Source organism: Grampus griseus (genome assembly GCF_964374135.1).
Source record: "Grampus griseus genome assembly, chromosome: 6".
Lineage (NCBI taxonomy): Eukaryota > Metazoa > Chordata > Mammalia > Artiodactyla > Delphinidae > Grampus > Grampus griseus.
Genome location: NC_139000.1, coordinates 11,876,973 through 11,891,533, shown reverse-complemented (window position 1 = coordinate 11,891,533; position 14,561 = coordinate 11,876,973). Strand labels below are relative to the sequence as shown.

General features: G+C 36.9%; 1 protein-coding gene across 1 annotated transcript in view; it reads right to left on the bottom strand.

Annotated features, from left to right (window-relative positions):
* The window catches only part of STRBP (spermatid perinuclear RNA binding protein), a 67,967-nt gene that overhangs the window by 24,474 nt on the left and 28,932 nt on the right, over positions 1-14,561 (bottom strand). Inside the window, exons 10-14 of the mRNA XM_082655715.1 lie at positions 9,372-9,464; positions 8,780-8,979; positions 4,461-4,619; positions 1,068-1,202; positions 724-864 (exon numbers count right to left, since the gene is read on the bottom strand). Coding sequence (XP_082511841.1) covers positions 724-864; positions 1,068-1,202; positions 4,461-4,619; positions 8,780-8,979; positions 9,372-9,464 — 728 coding nt within the window. The remainder of the gene's footprint in view (positions 1-723; positions 865-1,067; positions 1,203-4,460; positions 4,620-8,779; positions 8,980-9,371; positions 9,465-14,561) is intronic.

The following is a 14,561-nucleotide window of genomic DNA, read 5'->3' as shown; positions in this document are numbered from 1 at the left end:
TTTTTACTTGACTTGTTCCTATCACATAATATAGTCAGACATTATTATACCAGTATTCTCCACGAGGGAGAGAATGTGTCTTATAGCTAACGTATCTCCTTTTCCCTCACAATCGTGCACATGGTATATGTCTAGAAAATATTTTTGAATACGTAAATGAATGGATAGAAGAATCTGTTATTCAAAAGCGTGCAATTAGGAGGCCATCTTTTCTTACTGCAACCCTTGTTACAATCCTGGGCCTTTAGCAGCTCTGACATTTCCAATGTCGGTAATGAACAGAAGCAACAAAGGGTCAAGTTCTACTGTGACGCCCTCAAAGGAAAACCCAAAATAAATAATGCAAAAGGACAAAACTGGAAAGGAAATGGAAGAGCACCTGCAGACTCTGATGAGAGTAAGCCCCAAATACTCTTGGCAGCTTCCCTAAACTAAACAAATGCTAGTATCTCATTAAAGTCCCAACCCTCCAACACTCTACCTCTTCAAGAATGACCTAAATCCCCCAAATAATGCTAATAGTCTCTATTTAATAATTTGCCTAAAAGACCACAGAACAGAGAACCACTAATCATATTTCTATTATTCATGATCAAACCCAAAGCAAGGGTTGCCAAATCCAAGAAAAAGAAGTAACTTTAGAAAAACCTGAAGTGCCACAAAGACAGGAAAGGAAATTTAATTCTGGTAATATCTTTCAAAGGTTTAATGCTTAACTCATACCTGAGGGATAATCTTCTTTTTCTTATTATTTGCTGCATTGGGTCCAGAAAACAGCTTCTCCAGGGCAGCTAAAGCTGCACTTGCCTTTGCCACTTTCTTATTTGGACCTGCACCTCTGAATTTCTGTCCATCTACTTCTACCTAAAATCAAGAACAACACTCTGCAATTATCCCATGCAATTCCTCTACGTAGTTTTAATTTAAATGTGTCACAACACAGAAAACACCAAAAGTCAAACAGCACCATGAGATTTGACTCAGTCTAAAGCTTTTTTATATATAAGCTGAGGATATCCTATGTCTTTGAGGGGAAAAATAAGGTTGGCTTGTATCTAGGTACACACCTCCATTACAAAGCGTTTGTCATGGCTTCCACCAGTCTCCGAGATGAGTTCATACTTAAGACCTCTTCTTTTTTCATTGAGCTCCATTACAGGATTTTTGCCACTTGCTGTGAGGATAGGGCCCTGAGTTCTTACCTAAAAGGAGGTTCAATCAAGTAAGATTTTAGAGTATTAGATTTCTTATTAATACAATTATACTACGTCTCCGTTGACAAAGAGGCTCAAGAATTGTACTTTAAAGCATTCAGGGGCTAGGATGCATGATCACTTCTGTATACAAATGGTAAAATATCTTTAAAGGTATAGAAATTCTACAAGCAGTAAACATCACAGTAAGTCATCTGGCCAGCCTGCCATGGAAGCAGGCTGTCTCAACAGATCAGTATTCAAGAGCAGTGTAGCCTTGCCATCACATGGCACTCCAGGGTCTGATCTGGGGTGTTCAAGATCTAAGAACAATACTCTAAATGACTGACAATGTAGGTAGAACAGTTGAGACTCACATGGCACCTGAGCATTCATTGTTTTTCATCTTTAGGATTAGGAAGAAATAACTCTCAATTTGGGAGACGGAAACAAAATGTGCCTACACACCTCTCAGTCTCTCTAAAGAGATTTAACGGCACCTAGAGTAAAAACAGTAGGCTACAGACCATGAATTCTGAAATTTAAAAATAATAAAAGCAGTCATTCTCGGCCCTCAAGGAGCTAGAGTACAGAAGGAGGGATTGATCTAATCACTGTAAAACAATGTACATTATAGAGCCCATGTATATTATGGAAACATAGTACAAGGAATCATTTTCTAGGGCAAACAGGATAGTTTTCCTGGAAGTGACATGCAAACCTGACCTTAAAAGGTAGGTACCAGACCATGAGAAGGAGGAAACGAAGGAGAAGGGCATTCTGGACAGAAGAAACAGCCATGCAAAGGCCCAAGAAAAAGAAAGACCATTTGTTTGGGAAATGGCAAGAAGTTCCATTTGGCTGTATTAAGCGAGTGAGGAGAGGAAAGCAGAACCAGATTAGAAACACTCTTGAAGGAGCCAAATCATAAAGGACTTCAAATGTCATGCAAATGAGCTTCGACTTTATCATGGACAATAGGGAGCCACTGAAAGACTTAAATCTGGGTAAATTCACGATTAGACTAGAAAACTGCTCTAGGAGTGGTGGAAAGAACTGACATAAGGATAAGACTAGAGGTGAGGAAGAGAAGTAATTCACGTAAGAGTGTGAAGGCTCAAACAGAGAGGCTAGCACCAAAAATAAAACCAACCACAAAACACCACAAAATTTTAGAAAGACCCAACGACTGAGCACTTTTTGAGGTTAGAGAGCATGTCTGTAATTCTATCCCAGTAATTGCTCAAGAAATGCTGAACAAAAATGAATTATTACATATAATAGGATTTTCATGTATGTAAACCTAATGGACAGCAAGATTCTCTTAACATACTCTACACTGATTTAATAAGTGGTTGATGCTATAAAAGTGAAACACTGGACAATTTTTAAAGACAATTTTAATAAACATTCCTGGGTCTTTTGCAATAAACCACTTCTTGAAGAGTTTTTAATAATCTACATCTTTTTAATTTCAAGGCAAATTTCTGGAGTCCATCTTTAAAAGGTAATGAGTAACTTCTGAAACTATGGTAATCACTCCCTGCTTTCCAAATCTGAAATCACTTTATAAAAATGAGTCAAGATAAAAATATTTGCGGTTCTAATCAATTATTACTATTTTAATGAAGAATAAGAGCTTTCTCCCCTCCCCATTACTAGATTATACAGAAGCAAAGCAGAGATGGATTCACAACCAGAACCTCCACATACTCTCGTAACTGCTATTAGTTTAGCCCACGCTGCTCTCTTAATTCCCTTTGAACTTAACAGTCTGTACCTCATAATTAATGCGCTCTTTCTCTCTTACTATTTACAACACTGCCAGCAAAGCATCTTGGCCTGCCTGTGACAACCACTTATGAATGACTGGTCCTCTCTAAAGCCAGGGCCATGTCTTCTATCCTCCACAGCATCACATGAGGAGTCAGGCATGGCTTCCACAGGCCTCAGCCCCATCAGTCCCCACCACACAGGCCTACCTGGTACTTCTCAAACATTTACTTTCACAACTCCAGATATTATACCTTCTATTCCTTGGCCCAGAATGCCTTCTTTCCACCTCTTCCCCACATAGCAAAATCCTACTCATCATCTCAAACCAAGCTCACAGTTTACTCCCTTTGATTTTACATGTGTGTAGATTTCATAATCACATCCTCCTTTGAGATTATACATTATTAAATTCATTTTGCAATCACGGTGCTTATCACATTACATTGTAATTATGAGCGTATCTTTTGCCCTTCTATCCTGAGAACATCTTAAGGCTCTGGACACAATTTCTGCAGCATCTAGCAGTAAGCAGGTACTAAAAGGGGAAAAAATTATAGTCCACTAAGTCCTTGATAGATACTCATTCTTACAAATGACATTTTTTTAAATTTAATGTAAGCTCCTGCGGTTATTTAAAGCCAATTTTTCTTATGTAGAATGTAATAAGCAAGGGCGCCATGAATTCCCAAATAAGCCGTGTATACTCAGTACTTGGATTTTTGTCTCGTTCTATTATCTCTGACAATACGTCATAGGTCAGCACTTGCTCAAGAGTCTGAGGAACATACTAAATCAGACGCCCTCTTTAGGGCTGGACCAACTCAATGATGACCCCACTGACCCCCATAGCTTAGCACAAATTTCGAATAATTCTAAATTTCCCCATTAGATTTTTTTTTAAGTTTGCAAACATACATGCATACACATATTCATTCATTCATTCATTCGTTTATAGCACAGCAGCTTGTGGGATCTTAGTTCCCCGACCAGGGATGGAACCGGGGCCCCCTGCAGTGGAAGCATGGGGTCCTAACCACTGGACCGCCAGGGAAGTCCCTAGATCTTTTTGTTTTTCACTCTTCAGTTATTGTTGACATTCCTGATACATTATGATTGGATACATTATGACATTCCTGATACATTATGATTGAAATGCTGGAAGCAACTCCCATGGCCAGCAAAGGAGAAATGCTAGTTAAATTAGGATACATCCATGTGTTGTACAGTATACAGTTATGTTTACAGCGATTTTTAAAGTTAAGTGAAAAAACAAGATGTAAAACTATATGAAAATATGACTGCCTTCATAAAAAATACACATAGAAAAAAGGCTGGATATAAATAAAGCAAAATATTAATAATGACTGCCTCTGGAATACATACACTTGTATATGCTTTTGATTGTCTCATTTATACTTCTCCATACCTCTCAAATTTTTGACAATGAACATACATTACTTTTTTTCCAAGGAAAAAAATATATAAGTATACCTCTAAGGTACTGGAGGTTTCAGTTGTAGAATTTCCAGTATTATTGCTTGAGTTTGAAGACACTGTTTCATTTTTGCCTTCATTATCTGACTTTTCATCGGAACTCATACATTCAATATCTGCATCAAAGCCCGTTGGGTATCCCATTGCCTGCAGTACCTGTACAAATTACATTAAGATTCAGTTTTATTCAAATACCAGACACCACAGAGAACAGATGAAATATTGAGAACAACAGTTTCAAACCCACAACATTTGAAACGGTGAAACACCTTGCAGAAAGAGAAAGATGGTGCTAAATCTATAAATCCTCGGTTAAAAAAGTTTTACCTACCAGAGTGTCACCGTGGAAAATGGGGGAAACCTCCTCAGAGTATTTAGGTTTAAATAACGGAAAACAGAAATGCAAACCGGAGGCTACCCTGGGTTCATTTAATTTGGAGATGAGAGGTAGAGAAACAGAATAGCCAAGTTCAACCAGTGAGGTGAGGGGGAAAGTAAAATCGCACACTATGAAAAGTACACGAGGCTAGAAAGGAAAACACCTGATGTTCTAACTCTTTATTTCTCCTCTGGTCCTCAGTTTTCCAATTTGCAAAACAGGAAGACTGATTAATTGACCTCTAAGTTCTATGACTCAATCCAATAGGGGAAATTAGCACAGAAGGGAAATCAAGGAGTTTTCTTTGCCTTGGACCCAATATGCCTGTTAATTACAAAATTACATCTCAAGCTTTCTACTATCCATCCCTTTGGCTCTCCACTTAAAACCATAATCGAGACTTGAAAGAAAAGATTCAGCCTCTAGGTTTATTCTCTACCACTAAGTGAACCAGGAACAAGTTTAGGTTTGTATCTCCATCCCTGCCTCTCAAGGCCCGGTTACATTATGGCTTCCCCCAGTGTTCACTCTTCTTATATTTCTACTCATGCCTGGCATTTCTCATCTTTTTTAAAATACAGTTTTCAGAACAGTGTGTGTGTGTGTGTGTGTGTGTGTGTGTGTGTGTGTGTGTGTGTGTGTGTGTGTGTGTGTGTGTGTGTGTGTGTGTGTGTGTGTGTGTGTGTGTGTGTGTGTGTGTGTGTGTTACACCTTTTAATATCTCCTTCCAGGTTAAACTGCTTTTTAGATGTTTGCAGAAGAATATGTGCACTAGCATTTTTATAAGCCTCTATCAAACTGGTTGACATTGCATTGTCAGTTACTGACTTAAAGGTCTGTACCAGAACTAGGTGCCTAAAAATCCCTATATTTGTTTTAGCTTTTGACTAATGTTTAAAGTTGCTGGAGTGTAAAAGCAACAGCATATTTCTTTATAATCCCAACTATACCCAATAGGTGTCTCAAAAAACTGTTATTGGCTGCCACACAAATGAGTAGCCAAACAGTCTAGCCTTTATAAACAATGGCATTCTGTACAAAGGATTCTGCCAATATAAATAAAATATGACTCTAAACAAAAAATGGGCAGAAGTAGACTTCTGTACCTAGAGAATTTGAAATTAATTCACCCAATTCATATGGAGAACCTGACATTCTGTTGAACGTTTCAAATCGTAAATAAATTCCTTATATTCATTGGGAGTAAGGCCAAGAATACTTCTGTAACATCGTAAGTTCTAAGAGTACTCAGGTAGGACTTCGCACTAAATACACTAACATCGTTTGCCTATACCCTTGTCAATATTTATAAAGAAAACACCTTCTCCACTGCCTGAGTCCTGCAAATATGCTCTCCCTAAGAAATCGCGTCTCAGAAGGAACAGTTATCGGTCTGGAGTTAACACCAGGCTAACACAGGCTGCAAGTCAAAAGCCAAGAGTCCCAAGGAAATTTGATTTGTTTACTCCAAAAAAAACTAAAGACACAGTTTCCCAATTTAATACAGACTGTTAAAAGTCTAATGTGAATTATTTAACACCACTTCTCTCTGCCCTTTCCACACATATCAGATTCATTTATTGTTTTTGTAGCAACATATTTCAATACATTTACAAATATTTTATATAACTGATGGATAATCTCAAAGGATATTAGAAGTGTACTTGCAATACAGCACAACTAACAAAAAATTTTCAAATTATTTTTCTATGAACATATTCTAAGATTATTAACTAACATATGCTACAGAAGTAAAAAGAAAAAAGTATGGAGTTTTTGGACCTATAGAACCAGTTTGTTTGGAATCACTATTAAGGCCATGATTCTTCCTGCAGCATGAAGAGGGGCCTATAAAATATGTCCCACCTCCTTTCATGCAAGATGCATCCTCCTATTAAGGACCATAACCCTCTATTTACTTTACCATGTTGCACCATGCAATGTTTCTGCCCACCTTCACCACTTGACTGTTGGTAAAAAAGGATATTTTACTCTTTTCCATTAAGTTTGAATCCTGTTTTATCTCTGATTATAATTAACACTTGTTTCTGCAAGGTTAGCAAAATGATGACAATTGATGAAGTTCTATAATGGGCACATGGATGTGTACTGCATTATTTTACTTCGTGTTTGAAAATTCTCATAATAAAAAGTTTAAAAAACATATATTAAGGCCAAAAAAACTGGTATACCAAAGAAAAGTGAGCTTCAAATGTCTGGCAAACAAATCAAGCCTAATAAACACATCAACTGAGCTGAAAAATCACAAAATGATTCTTGGAAACAAGGTGACTGGAAAATCCAGGGTAACCATGCCTGTTTTCTCCTGGAGAGGGGTTGAGACTGAGAAAGTTGATACCCTCAAAGACAAGGGGCCAAGAGTGAAAACATGCAGCACACCCTACCCCATGGCTCTCCACTCAGGAGAAAGTCATACTCGTGGCTTCCGCACAGTAGAGAGCCGATGGCTCCGGAACCTCTGCAGAGGGGCTTTACCCCTTGTCCCCTTCAGCCGATCTTTTCCCCACAATGATTAAGATTCTTTTCATGGAATATGGCTGATTATGTCCTTAAAGGTGTCCTTTGTGAGGGACAGTCAGGAAAAAGGACTAGAGGAGGAAAGGGAAGACTGGCCACTAATCTTCATCATTTTAGGGTACGTGCTGCTGGGCAGCCACACTCCTCCTTCTGTTCTTATGTCATAGACAGTGAATTGATATTGATATTTCAAAAGCTTTCTGGGTCAGATGCTAGAGAACTTAGATCCAAATTTGTGACTCATTCTCAGCATACTTTACAGCTAAGTTATTAAACTGTATTTTTAGCCTTATTCCTAAATTCACTTTTTCCCTCATTCTTAGTTTTCTTTCTCTGCCTCATTTTAAACTCATACTATTTCAACATACTTAAAAAGTACCCCTTTTGTAAACAACATAACATATTGTTCTATAATTTTACAGCTTAGTTATTATTTTTCTGCATTGTGCTTATTACTACCTGACAAATAATTGACCCATTTGTATATCCCGCTGTCTTTCTCCCCATTCTATCCTCACTAGAATGCAAGCTCCAGGAGGACAAGGACTTTATTTTGATCACTGCTGTATCCTTAGCATCTAGGATAATGTTTGCATCTACATTAATAATACTTGCAAACTGGAATGACTATGAAAACAGACCAATTACATCTTATGTCATACTGTAACATAACAGAACTTTTCTTTAGTGAAAAGTAATCTTCCATCTACTTGATCTTTGACATTTTCGCATTTGTCTGCAAGAGGTCAAATGTAGTCATGGAGAGATTCCAATATTTAAGAATTTTCTATAAACCTATATGCATAATTGACTGGTTCAATCGTGGACCTTATTCTCTATGGAAATATTCTGAAATACAGAAAAGGCACCACATGCAAAAAAAAACATTAAATTTATTTATGACAGAAAAAATCTGCAAACAGCAAAATATCCAATGATAGGGGAATGTTTAAACAAACAATAGTACATCTATATCATGTTAATCATACAGCCATTTAAAATTATTTATGAAGATTTTAATAACATAGAAAGACACTGATGACATGTGAAATGAAAAAAAAAAAATCAGAGCATAAAACTACATATACACTGTGAGCTCAACCTAAAAAAAAGAAACAGAAAAGGACTGCAAGTATATACTATATACAAATATTAATGAACTGCCTCAGAGATAAGCAACCAACAGTTTTTATTTTTACTTTTTTGTGTTTTGCAAATTTTATATGATCAACACATTTTATAACCAAAAAAAGAAGAGTTTTGTGATCCAGAGGTGACAAAAGACTGTATGTCCTGTCATTAAAATCTTGAAAAATTCTGTTAATTTACTATAGATAAACAAGCACCTTATTTACAACATAAAATAACAAAGCACTGTTGAGTAAAAGAAATACTGTACCTTCACTGCTACGTGAAGTTTTGCTGTTTTCTTGGATGGTCCTGAGGCTTCATATGTTGTACCATCCACATCTACAGACATTGTGAAGACTGGGGCATGGACAGGGCCAGACTGAGATAAGAGCTTATATTGAAGCCCAGGCCTGATCTGATTTAGCCTCATTAGTGCATTCATAAGGTCTATTGCTTTGCTATCCAGAACTGTAAGAGAAAGAGGAATAAGATCAGAAGTTAAACCATTTTGCTTTCATCTATGTTTCTGTAGGTTCCTAGTGACCACTATAAATTCAGATTTTAAAAAAGAAATTTCAAAACGCACATATAAATTAACTTCACTTCGTAAGTAATTCTAAAACTACTGCTTAAATAATTATGGTAACATCATTGTAAAAGTAATATGCATTACCATAGCTATACATTAGTTTTAGTTTGTCAGTATATTTTAAGCAAATGATGCTTGGAAACAAAAGTTATTCAATCAGTTTCTTAAAACTCCAATTCAAATCAATCAAATCAATCACTTTTTAATTTTTATTTTCCTGAGACATAAATCCTTTCTAGTTAACATCTATAAGAATAAAGATTTTACACACTTTTCCTTAAGTTTCGTTTCATCTTCTTATTGGGATCTTTATCATCCCCTAATCCATCTTCAAATGGCCTCTTCAGAGCTGAAGACCCAGCACCTAAACAATTATAAGAGATTCATTATCAGTCAAAACAATGATTCTACTTACTCTACCAAATGTACCTAATATGTTCAGGAAGGAAAAATCTTAGGAATCACAAGGACCATAAGACCCTTTCACTGATAAATTAAATATTTATAATCTTGTAACAGCAAAAAGTTTTAAGTGAATCTTTATGAAACAATATTATCCCTTTTTATAAATATTTATTTTCCCATTTATTCACATATACACATACAAATATCTATGCATAATATTCACATCTGTATATGCATAAATAGAAAAAAGTCTGGAAAGAGATGTATCAAAATGTTAAAGGTGGTTATCTGTGGCAGTAAGATTTATTTTCACTTATGTCTCTTCAAATATTTCTATAAGTTCACATTTATTATACTATTAATTTTTAAAGTCCACATGTTAAATATTCTGCTTATGGAAATCTGATTATTTCTCATACTATGACATATTCTTCTGTCTGCCTGTTCAAATTTCTATTCAAGATTTTATTTACAGTTCATCTTCCCCATGAAGTTTTCTTCAGTTTCCCTCTCATCTCAACTTTTTAGAAGAGTTTCTATGGTATCAGAAATATAAAGTGTCATACGTAGTCTTGTGTCATTGCCTATTTCATATACAGAGACCTTGTGTTTCCTTAGTGTTCCATGAAGGTCAAAGATATTTTCTCCTTGTCTGTATCTTATAAACTATCTAACGTAAGACTCAGAAACAACATAATGGGTATGGAACAAAAACTAACTGAACTAATATTACTCAATTTCTTAGATAAAGCAGCTAGTTAATAATGCCGTCAAGACATAAGGCAGGAGCTTTGCTGTCCAAGATAAAAACAATCAGAGAAAAGCTCATCAACCTGTCCAAGTACTACTTTAAAGAACTCTGTGTTTTCAACGTAAAAGTTGGTTGTTGGGTTTTTCCTAAAGGAAAGTTATGCTCAAAAGATTCATGCCATAAGATTTCCAGATACTTCTTAGTGAAACCTTGTAATAACACTGAGATTAACTACATATTCTCTGATCATCAAGATTTATTGTCCCTTGGGGTAAACACTGACTTCAGCATTTGCTTGAGTCAATACTTACCACTCAGGTCAATCAATCTTGATGTGCTCTCTTCAACAGATGGCAATATCTGCTTATATGTGCTTAGTATTGTATTTCATTTGCATTACATAAAACTGTGAGTTTGCCAGTCTCCCAGAATGCAGTCTTTAAGAGATAAAGTTAAAAAGGAACAACATCTATTCAATCACTCTCCCACTCATTAAGTTACATTAAAAGCTGCTCCCTGATTGCCTGGAATTCACCAGCTGGCTTAGACGTATGGATCTATTCTCTAAATCCTCCAGCTACGTGAACAGTGCTGCATGGATTAAGCTTCATTCTACCATCCCTGCCCTTGGACAAGGGCTGTAAAATCTGGAGCTAATCATAATAGTAATGGGGGGGAGCGGCGGGGTGGGGGGGGGATGGGCTTGTGTTACAAAAAGCAAGTTGTTTTCAACATCTACAGTATCTAGAAATAAGAAGTGACCATTTCAGAGGCAACAATTTTTAAAAACAATAGGTGAAGGCTTACCATATGCCTGGCACTGTTCTTAATACCTTATATGAATTAATTTATTTAAGCCTCACAAGCACCCTATGAAGCCTGTACTTTCATCATCCTCATTACAATTTTATTCATGTATTCATCCAGCAACAAATATTAATAGTTTTTCTATGTTCAGGACAATTTTAGGTGCTGGACATCTAACAGAGAACAAAACAACGTCCCTGTTCTTAAAGAGTTTGCATCTGGTGGTGGAGACTAAGCCCAACATGTCATATGGTCCCGAGCACAATGGAGAAAAATAAGAGGCTTACGGAGGAGGATGTGTTGCTATTTTTTTTTACATGTGATGCCCGTCAGAAAGGTATCACTTATAGATAAGGTAGCTTTCTGATGAAGATCTAACGAAAGTAAAAGAGTAAGCTATTCAGCTATGTGGGGAAAGAGCCCCAGGAAGAGAGAACATCAAGTACAAAGGTCTTAAGGCAGGAACATGCTAAGAAACAGCATACAGGCCTGAGTGGTTCGAGTGGCATGACGAGGACGGGACAGGAGCAGAAGATGAGCAGCAGCAGGAGCTCTCAACCTTAGCTGCCACTAAGTCACCAGAGGAGCTTCTGCAAAATACACAAGTTCCACTTCTAGTACGAGAAAGTAAGTCAACTGAAATAGATGAGAGCAACCAGAAAAGATGGACCAAATGTCTGTTCCTGGGCAACAAAGAATTATAGAGTCAAGATCCGAGAGACAAAGGAAACCCTGCTCTGGGGGCCACACTTCCCCTGGGGGTATCTTGCACATCCAGAAGAAGCCACTAAGAACTGAACAGAGCACCTCAGGCACCCCAGGTCTCAGGGGTCAAAAACTGGACTTTACGGACCTCCAAAAGGGGAAGGCTTGGTGAATTCCCCACGCTGTGGGTTGGGCCTCTGCAATGCCACATGCTAGAAGTAAATGAAGTAGAAATAGTCTGGATCTCAGAAGGACTGAAGCCCACCTTCAAATCACCTTGATCCCTGATTGCATTAATATGATCCAGATTGCCAATTCCACTAGTCATCTCCCAGAAACAAATACAAATCCTCCCTGGAGCACTATATCATTACTCTAAGCTTTAATTCCCTCCAAAATTTTTAAATTTAAGTCTCCATCACTCAAAACAAAAACAAAACACAGGTACATGAGAAGACAAGATACTGTGATCAAAAATCACGAGAAGCAGCAGAAAACAGAAACAGATCCCAAAGAGACCCAGACGATGAAGCATTCTTTCAGAAACAAACTTTATTAAAAAGAATGATCAGGATGCTCAAAATGAAAATAAAAAATCAAGAAGAATTTGTGGCAGAAAATCTGAAACTATAAAAGAGCCAAAATTGTAGAAATTAAAAACTGACAGACCTGCAAGGGGAAACAGACGATCCACAATAGAGGGGAACTGGCATACCTCTCTCAGTAATTAAGAGAACAAGTTAAAAAAATATGTATGTATGTATGTATGTATGTATGTATGTATGTATGTATGTGTGTATGTGTGTGTATACAGGTATATAAGATTTGAACAACACAATGAACAAATGCAACCTGACATGTAAAGAATATTCTGGCTCTACCAACTACAGAATATACATACTTTTCAAAGTATGAATCATTTATAAAAACTGACCATGTGCTGAGCCATAAATGAAGTTTCAAGAACTACCAAAGGAAAAAAATCACACAAAGCATGTTCTCAGATCACAGTAGAATAAATAAGCTCAAATATAAGGAGATAACGGACTTCCCTGGTGGCACAGTGGTTAAGAATCTGCCTGCCAATGCAGGGGACACGGGTTCGAGCCCTGGTCCGGGAAGATTCCCACATGCCATGGAGCAACGAAGCCTGTGAGCCACAACTACTGAGGCTGCGCTCTAGAGCCCACAAGCCACAACTACTGAGCCTGAGTGCCACAACTACTGAAGCCTGTGCACCTAGAGCCCTTGCTCCACAACGAGAAGCCATCGCCATAATTAGTCCGTGCACCGCGACAAAGAGTAGCCCCTGCTCACCACAACTAGAAAGCCCGCGTGCAGCAACAAAGACCCAACGCAGCCAAAGATTAAAAAATTATTTAAAAAATTAAAAAAATAGGGATAACTAAAAAATCCTCATTTGTCTGGAAATTAAGCAATGACATCGAAATGGCTTACATGTCAAAGAACTGATAACAGGAAAATTAAAAAATAGTTTTAACTAACTGATAATGAAAATGCTAATGTAAAAAGAGTACAAAGCACATAAATCTGGGCATAAAGGAGAACTTAGTCTTAATAGTATATATGATAACGTAAGAGGCTTAAAAAAACGCCAACAATGTATTCATCTATTTCAAAACATTTAAAGAAGAACAGCAAATTAAACCTAAAGAAGGTAGTGAGGAAAAACAAAGGATAAGAGCAGAAATCAATGACATAAAATACAAGCATATACCAGGAGATGATCAACAAAGTCAAAAGTTTATTTCTTTTTAAAGACTAAAAAAACTGATAAACCTCTAGTGAGAGCGATCAGAAAAAAAGGAGGTACAAAACGTATAAGACAGGACATCAATACTGCAGACAATAAAAAGATAAAAGGATCTTATAAACTACTTTATTTTTAAATTTAGATTAAATGGACAAATTCTTAGAAAAACACAATTTACCAAAACTCTCATAAGAAGATGATAGTTCGATGCCTATTAAGGAAATCAGATCCATAATTTAAAACCTTTCCTTAAAGAAAACCTCATGCCCAAATGGCTTCACTGATAAATTCTTCCAAACATTTAAGGAAGAAATAACATCAATCTTACACACACTCTTCCAAGGAACAGGAAAAGAAGGACGGACACTTCCCAACTCATAAGACCCACATAACCTCAGAACCAAAACTTGATGAAACATTACAACAAAGGAAAACTGCTGGCCAATCTAACACACAAAAATCTACGTTTTTGTGAATTGCTCACAAAAACCTACACAAGATTGTTCACAGCACCTTTATTTGTAATAGCCCAAAACTGGAGACAAACAGAATGTCCTACAATAGGTGCATGGTTAAACCAAACTCTGACTCATTCATGCCACGGAATCCTACTTAACAGCAAAAAGAAACAAAACTATTGACACATGCCAAACAACTTGGATGGGCCACAAGGGCATTATGCTGAGTGGGGGACGAGAATCTCAAAAGATCAGATAATGATAACTTCATTGACATAAAATCCTTGAAATAACAAAATTATAGAGATGGAGAAAAGTTAGTGGTTTCCAAGGCTTGGGGATGACTGTGGGAAGTGGAATGGTGTTACTATAAAGGGGCAGCATAAACGAGATCTTTGAGGTGATGAAATAGTTCTGTGTCTTGATTGCTATGGTGGTTACACAAACCTACAATGTGATAAAATGGCATAAAACCTATACACACATTGTATAAATGTCAATTTCTTGGTTTCCATGTTCTCCTATAAGTTGCATAAGATGTAACCATTGGAAGAAACCAGG